The 8,310-nt window shown below is 44.2% G+C and overlaps 1 protein-coding gene across 1 annotated transcript in view; it reads left to right on the top strand.

Annotated features, from left to right (window-relative positions):
* The first annotated feature begins 341 nt into the window (after nt 1-341).
* Nucleotides 342-8,310, top strand: part of TMEM132C (transmembrane protein 132C) — a 289,873-nt gene continuing 281,904 nt past the window's right edge. Inside the window, exon 1 of the mRNA XM_011988885.1 lies at nt 342-1,226. Coding sequence (XP_011844275.1) covers nt 589-1,226 — 638 coding nt within the window. The 5' untranslated portion in view covers nt 342-588. The remainder of the gene's footprint in view (nt 1,227-8,310) is intronic.

Consider the following 8,310-nt stretch of genomic DNA (forward strand, 5'->3'; position numbering starts at 1 on the left):
ATTCATGCCAATTATTCATAAAATACCCACTTTACTCCTATAGGTAATTTACCATCATTCTGTTACGTTGAAGTCTATGAAATTGCCGCCATTCAACGAATCTTACTCTACAGAATTCTCATTTTCACATGTTTCAACCTAATATAAGTCTATGCATAATTCATGGACCATGTAGAATCGTTTTAATGACTTATTCCAGAAAGAATATAAAAATTCTAGCCAAGTGGACTTCAGAATTTCTATCCCTCGTTTCTAAATGGCTTACAGACCTAACAGCTAAGGAGCAGCCCATTAATAATCCTGTCTTTGATTTTTTCTTTTCTGTTTCCCTTTCTAGTGATAGAGGGTCACGGGGTCACAGACAACATACAGCGATTCTCCTCACTGCCACCTTACCTACCTGTGAGCTACCACGTCCTCCGAGCAGAGACCTCCTTCTTCCTCAAGGAAGCCGGCCAGGACCTGCTGCGCAACTCCAGCCTGCAGTCAAGGGTGGAGTCCTTCTTCACCTACAAAACCAGGCAGCCCCCAGTGCTCAATGCCAGCTACGGACCCTTTTCTGTGGAGAAGGTGGTGCCTCTGGACTTGATGTTGACTTCCAACTTTTTAGGTCCAACCAGTAAGTTTAGTTTTGATTGGAAACTGAAAGCCCACATCCTGCGGGACAGAGTCTACCTGAGCCGGCCCAGAGTGCAGGTTCTGTTCCACATCGTGGGCAGAGACTGGGACGACCGCAGCGCCGGGGAGAAGCTGCCGTGCCTGAGGCTCTTTGCTTTCCGAGAGACCAGAGAGGTGCGGGGCAGCTGCCGGCTGAAGGGGGACCTGGGGCTGTGTGTGGCCGAGCTGGAGCTCCTGTCCAGCTGGTTCAGCGCCCCGACGCTGGGTGCCGGGAGGAAGAAGTTCGTGGACCAGCCGGAGGGGACCCCCGTGGAGCTCTACTACACCGTGCACCCAGGGGCTGAGCGAGGGGACTGTGCCGGGGGTGACTTCAGGAAGGGCAACGCCATCCGTCCAGGAAAGGATGGGCTGGAGGAAACCACGTCCCACCTGCAGAGGATCGGCACCGTCGGCCTTTACCGGGCCCAGGACAGCGCCCAGCTCAGCGAGCTGCGTTTGGATGGTAACGTGGTCATCTGGCTGCCTTCCAGGCCAGTCAAGCAGGGAGACGTGGTCACGGCCTATGTCACCATCTCCAGCAATTCCTCCGTGGACTTCTTCATCTTGAGGTAGGTGCCATGCTTGCCCCTGCTCATCTTTGGCATGGCTGGTGTGAGACTGGGTTCCATGCGTGGCAGATAGATATTCAGGAAGCGTCGATTTTCACTATCTTCAGGCACTGCTCAGCGTTAACAGGGGAAGGCTAATTATGCACCTGCCCACATGCTGTCAACAGCTCTCCTTCCACCGTGGGTTATGGGGGGAAGAAGAGGCAAAGGGTGGGCGGAAGTTATATCCAAAAGGATCTAGACAGAGTAGTCCGCCTCTCTAGACCTTCAGTTATCCTCACACGTGGAGAGGGACGTGATTCTTTTTCTGCTGTGGATCCTTTGTTGTGATATCATTGGAGTTGCATGATTGAAAGTCCATGTTCAAGAAGCCCAAGAAAAGGCAGAGGAGTGATGAGATCTCACTTTGGGTATACATGTGGAAAGAGCCAAGCATAGTACCTTTTTTTTTTTTTTTAATTAGGTGATGTTAAATGTTGCCAGTTAGTGTCTGGGAGGCCTTAGCGCATGAATTAAGCAACAATTAAGCAAACATGCCCGACATAAAACTCTTCAGCAAAGGTATTCCATCTTGTAAAACAAATAAACAAAGCCGCAGGGTAATCTACCTACTGTCACCATTGCAGATTCAACAGAGAGCAGCATCCAAGCTCTAACAGGGCTGCTCTGTCACTCTGTATAATGATTCTAAAATTTGGTACAGGAGCACATGTTTTCTGAGGATAATTAATACTGGGGTAAAATTCATTTAAAGCAAATCCTCTTAAAATGTGGACTAAACTGTCATAATAATGAAAAAAGTATTTGTTTGAAATTTGTTTAAAAAATAAATTGGATAAAAATAAGGAGTTTTTTTCCTGTTATGGTTAAGGAGTTAGGTTGTAATTGCAGCTATGTTTTGTTAGAATTCTCATCAGAGTAAAGCCTTAATCACATTTTGAATGAGTGGCTTGGAAAAATATTTGATTTGCAAGCTAGAATGATAGCCTATTGCACCATGTTTCATTTCTGTTTAACTTTTGTAATATGACTATAAGGATGCTTATTTTTGAAGTTTTTTTGTTTTGCGTGTTTTTGTTTTTTCATTTATAAAAAGGTTCAGAGGTTTCCATTAGTTTCTCATCCTAGTCCTTCAGATTTAAATAACTGTCTTCTAAAGTATGCATCTTGTCATCATCTTTGTAGTTTTTCCTTTCAATTTTTAAATGAACTAATTTTGCAGATCTTCATTTGCCAGTGTTTTTTGGATATGCTTGGAGGACTGTTATGACATCTCTTTCAGCAATGTCATGAAATCCTACGTCTTTTTATGAGATTTATTGTACAAAAGATTCGCATGGCACTGGCATTGTGAACCTTGGTGGTCAGTGAAGGACGTGCTGGGAAAGGACAGGTCTCGCTGTCACTGTATCCGGAGCTTATTGAAAGTATCATGACCTTGTCACTGAAGGGCCAGGAAGCCAATATTCAGATAAAAAGATCTGAATATTGTGTTTGTTTCCCCCTGGCTTGGATTCAAAAAGATACTGATCAGCCGGCCACAGTGGCTCACGCCTGTAATCCTAGCACTTTGGGAGGCTGAGGCGGGTGGATTGCCTGAGCTCAGGAGTTTGAGACCAGCCTGGACAGCACGGTGAAACCCCGTCTCTACTAAAATACAAAAAATTGGCTGGGTATACTGGCGTGTGCCTGTAATCCTAGCTACTCAGGAGGCTGAGACAGGAGAATCACTTGAATCTGGGAGGTAGAGGTTGCAGTGAGCCAAGATCACACCACCGCACTTTAGCCAGGGCAGCAGAGCGAGACTCCATCTCAAAGAAAAAAAAAAAAGATACTGATCTGGGAGATCTGAGTTTGATTTTTGGTAAGTCCCCTTTGCCCCCTAAGTTTCAGATCTATCGTGAAATAAATGCAACTATTTCTGACTTTGGAAGCTGGAGACAGAAAGACGGGGAACTGATGTCATGCTAAGTCGTTGTAGAATTTTAGGGTCATCATCTTCCCCCTTGCACTTCGTTCACGTTCCTCTTCGGGAAATGTAGGCTCTAGTGTCTACCAAGGTGAGCGCAAGCCGAGCCACCTGGGTCCCTAGGTCTGAGGTGCACAGCCTTCCAGCTGCACCTGGAAGGGATGCTTAGACGGGGCTCTTCAGAAAGGAGGATCTGTTTTCTGAATTTTTCATCACAAAGAGAGTCATGGTGGTGGTGAACAAAGGTCTTCCAACCAGCTGACCTCAATTCTGATCCCATCTCTTTTACTTACAGCCTTTTACTTGTGATGATAGGCAAGTTAACTAACCTCTGCGTGCCTCAGTTTCCTCCTCTCTAAAGCAGATGTAATTATAGTGCCTGCTTCCATGGGTTGTGAGGATTCAGTGGACTAATATTTATTTGCAAGGTGCTCATAACAGTGTCTGGTGCACTGAAACTTCTCTGTCAACATTGAATATTACTAACAGGGCTGTTTTTAAACACCCATCAAACCTTCAATAAGCATTGAATTCTGTCTTCGCAGTAAGTGGACATTGTGTGTTGTGTAAAACAACTACTGAATTTATTCTGAAAATTCTATTATTCCCATTGTCCTATGATGTTGTTTAAAGGGCAGTGTCTTTGTACAGTGACAGGAGCGTTTGTAGCACAGAGGTTACTAATGGCGTGGTTCTGGGGGTAAGACTTAGTCACATGAAAGGGCACTGCTTAGTGCCGTCAAGGGCAGCAGCTCTATTCCCTCCCTTCTGATCTTTCCCGTCACAGATGAAAGTCCTGGGGAGAGAAGATCCGCCTCACTCCCCATTCACCAAGATATGGCACGTGTTATATTTCCTTACCTCAGGTTTTAAATTTGAAGCAAATTTCCTAAGAGCTAAAAGCAGTTGCTCATGAGAAAGTCTGAGCAGCAGAATTTCCCCAAACACATGTGCAAATGCCAGTCCTTGTGTCTCAGGCATGTCGGAATTCAAAGAATAGGGAACAAACCAACCATCTGAAGACCCGTCTTTGAGGTTCGTTCTTATTCTGAAGATGGAATTTCACTAATTAAAAAGGGACGTTATGGATGGCATACACATTTCAGAGTCTTGGCTTAATTTGAGTTGCCAAAATGATCAGCAGGCAACAGTGTGTCAACTGGAATTTTGCTCTGTGTGGAGTCTCTCTGTTTCTCTCCTTCCCTTAATCTCCCTCTTTCTCTCCCCCTCTCTCCAATTCTCCTGTTTTCCCAACATGGCTGAAGGTTTTTCTTTTAAAAAATTAAGGTTTTATGTTTTTAAATAATTACAGATTTGTAAGCAGTTCCAAAAATAATACAGTGATCTTCCATAGACCCCTCCCCTAGCTTCCACTGGTGGTAACACCTCATATAATCATAGTACAATATTGAGGCCAGGAAACGGTCATTGGCATAACATTATTAACTAAACCACAGAGGATGTTTGGGTCAGAATGTAGGTCTTAGGACACCTTCTCTCTTTCCAGCTTATTTGTGACTGAAGACATTTGCAAAGGCAAGGAAGTTCAGTTGGAAGAATTAGTTCCTTGAACACCTGCCCAAGTCTCTCAGTGTCCATTAGGAAAAGATGAGCTCAGTCTGCGTCTCTTGTTTTTGTTTGTTTGTTTGTTTAAGGAATACAGAGAACTTCCTTCCTGTGCAGAGACGCCATCTTTGCAGGCCCCTAGATACATTGTGTGTTTCTGTATCATCAATGCAATGTGCAGGTATCCAACCACGCCCATTTGCCAGGCATTGTTCTACAGCAGTGAATGAAACAGGCGAAACTTCCTGCGCGAGTGAAGCTTATGTTCTAGTAGGCAAGATAGACATAATCAAAATGTGCGTGTGTGCCAAGAAGTGACACAACCGAGGGGTGTAGTTAGTACAGCCTCCAAGACTGCATGCCCTTCTTTCTGAATCTGGTATTTGCCAAGAACCCCGTAGGTATTTGAGCACCATCTGCCTTAAGCTAGACAACATTCGAGAGGCCCTCAGAGAGCTTCGCCTCCAGCCAGCTGGTGAAGACAGCGTCCCTGGAGTTCCATCCTGCATAAAATGAGCTTTATGAACGGCACTCTCTCCAGGGTGGGTGGGAAGGCTCTGGACTTCGTGTGTTGGCTCACAGCACAATGCTAGACACTAAGCGCCATGGAATTGCAGAGTGTACACAGGCTTTGTGTTCAGTTGTCGTTCAGTTCTTATAATGTTACAATGAAAACTCTTGTTTTCTGCTAGCATACCTCTAACTCTAACATCCTGAGAGCCCCTACTTATCTTGTTTTTTTTGTTTGTTTTTGTTTTGTTTTGTTTTGTTTTTTGGCAAAAAGAAAGGTCACTGTTTCCAAGCCTTCTCCTTTTCTAGCTGGAATTTTAAAACTTTGTTCTGCTTTCATTGTTTATAATTATTTTCTTTTGATAGCCCAAATGCTAAACAAACAAAACAGTGGTTTTCCATTTTCATTGTGAATACAATATTTCTTTTCATTCACTTGGCAAGTATTGACTCAATTAATATGGACTGACCCCTGCCCATTTGTCAGGCATTGTTCTACAGCCCTGAATGAAATCGGCAATGCTCCCTGCCTGTGTGAAGCTGATTTCCTAGTGGGGGAAGATAAAAACAATCAAAATTGGGCTGGGTGTGGTAGCTCACACCTGTAATCCCAGCACTTTGGGAGGCCGAGCTGGGTGGATTGTCTGAGGTCAGGAGATCGAGACCAGCCTGGCCAATGTGGTGAAACCCTGTCTCTACTAAAAATACAAAAAAATTAGCTGGGCAGGATGGCGGGCACCGGTAATCCCAGCTACTTGGGAGGCTGAGGAAGGAGAATGGCTTGAACCCGGGAGGCGGAGGTTGCAGTGAGCCAAGATCATGTCAGTGAACTCCAGCCTGGGTGACAAGAGTGGCACTCTGTCTCGGTAATAATAATAATAATAATAATAATAACAACCAAGTAAATACAATAGATAGTGATAAGTGGCTTAGGAAAAAATGGACAAGGGAGGAAGAATGGAAAGTGCTGAGGATACAATTTAAGGGGACAGTCAAGGCAGGCTTTGTTGAAAAAGTGGCATTTGAATCAAGTGTGGTCTTGGCAGGGAAACATGTGCAAAGGTCCTGGGGACGCTTGCTTGGTTTGTTTCAGGAACAGTAAGGAGACAAATGTGGCTGAAACAGAATGGAAGATAGGAGAGGTCGGGGGAGGTGAGCTCTGAGGGGAGCTGGGATTCACATCACCTTGGGCTTTGTGAGCCGTTGTAAACGCTTTTATTCCAGGTGAGATGGGGACTACTGCAAGGTTTTGAATAAGGAATGTCACGATGTAACTTATTTTTATGTATTGCAGTAATCTAGGTGAGAGAAGGCAGAGCTTGGATCAGGATAACAGCAGCAGAGGTGTGAATGAGTGTGCAGATTCTGGAGTAATTTTAAAGCTAGGACTGATGAGATTTGTGGGCACACTTGTGTGAAGGAGGCACAGAGCATCAGGACGCTGGGGATGAAGGACAGAGCTGCCATTCTGTGATGGAAATCCTGTGGGAGAGGCAGGTTTTCCCTTCCTAGATAGTGTATTATAATTTTAATGCAATTAAAATGTACTTTAATGCTTAAAATCATTGTTTTAAGGAAAAAATATTCAAGAAGGAAATAATATAAGAGGATATACACAGATGTGGGAATAATAGTGAAGTTGGTATGAGTCTCGCTGAAGTTTGGGAACCAACACTGTATTTTTTTCATTGCAGTAGCTTTAGGGGGTGTAAGTGGTTTGGGGCTATAGGGATGAAGTACACAGTGGTGAAGTCTGGGATTTTAGTGCCCCTGTCACCCAACTGGCATACGTTGTACCCAATAGGTAACTTTTCATCCCTGAACAACCTCTCACCCTCTCCCCTTCTGAGTCTCTAGCATCCATTCTAGCACTCTATATGCCTCTGTGTACACATAGCTAATTGCAGAGATATGGAATCAAGCTAAATGCCCATCAGCCAATGAGTGCATAAAGAACACGTGGTGTATATATCATCCAGATCTCTCCAGCTGCCTCCACCTTTGGCTGCTGGTTAGATCACAGGAGAAAACCACCCAGGACACAGAATGTTGGATCACTGAGGTCCATTGCTTGTTCTTTTCTGTTGGGAAATTCATGGAGGACAGGCAGGGAGACCTTGAATGATCTCTCCTCACTGAGAAACCCAAAGACTTTCTGTCTTCCATGGGTCTTCGCACAGTGGCTTCACTGAGGGGGCCTGGACTTCTTGGGAATATTTATGGGACTAATAACATACATGTAAACTTGGCATGAACCTTCTTGGCAAGATCATTTTCACAAAGGACAGTCTTCCATGAGCAAAAAGAAGCAGACTGAATTTTGTCTGCAACTTCACAAAGTGAATTCAAAGGCAACCCTTGCTTTATAATCAAATTAGTTCATGAGACCCAAAAGTCAAGGTGTGGAAGATGGAATCTTTGTTTCTTGTAGCTATGACGTTATTTTGGAAGCCTATTTTAAGAAATAAAAAATAATTACCAACATAAATGAAAAACACATATGCAGATAGGTTTTACAAATATGAGTGTGTTGACTCATGAGGGTAAGCCCTTTTTCCATCTCTCTGTTCATTGCTATATCCCCAGCCCTTGGTGTATGACTTGGCACAAAATAAAGCCCCAGTAAACATTCATTGAATAAATGCAAAACCAAATGCCTAATATCAAACCTATTTCATAAACATTCCTTTTCGTGGATGTTTTCTTTCATAATTAACTGAGCCTTCTTGAAATAAAGATCAGGATTCCTTAGAGAAAGCGTAGGCATTATTTACTTTTCCAAGGATGTTCAAAATATATTGACAATGGAGGTCATCAGTTCTGAAAATTATCTCAGTGTACGTCCGTGCTGCTGATCCCCTGGGGATGTTGAGGATGGGACGACTTCCACATGACTGCCTCCCCAAAGCCTAGCTTAGTCGGAGCTCATGGAATCATTCTGCTGTCAAAATCAGGGTTAGGGGCCAGGTGCAGTGGCTCACGCCTGTAATCCCAGCACTTTGGGAGGCTGAGGCGGGTGAATCACAAGGTCAGGAGTTC

Source organism: Mandrillus leucophaeus, unplaced genomic scaffold, assembly GCF_000951045.1.
Source record: "Mandrillus leucophaeus isolate KB7577 unplaced genomic scaffold, Mleu.le_1.0 Scaffold34, whole genome shotgun sequence".
Classification (NCBI taxonomy): Eukaryota; Metazoa; Chordata; class Mammalia; order Primates; family Cercopithecidae; genus Mandrillus; species Mandrillus leucophaeus.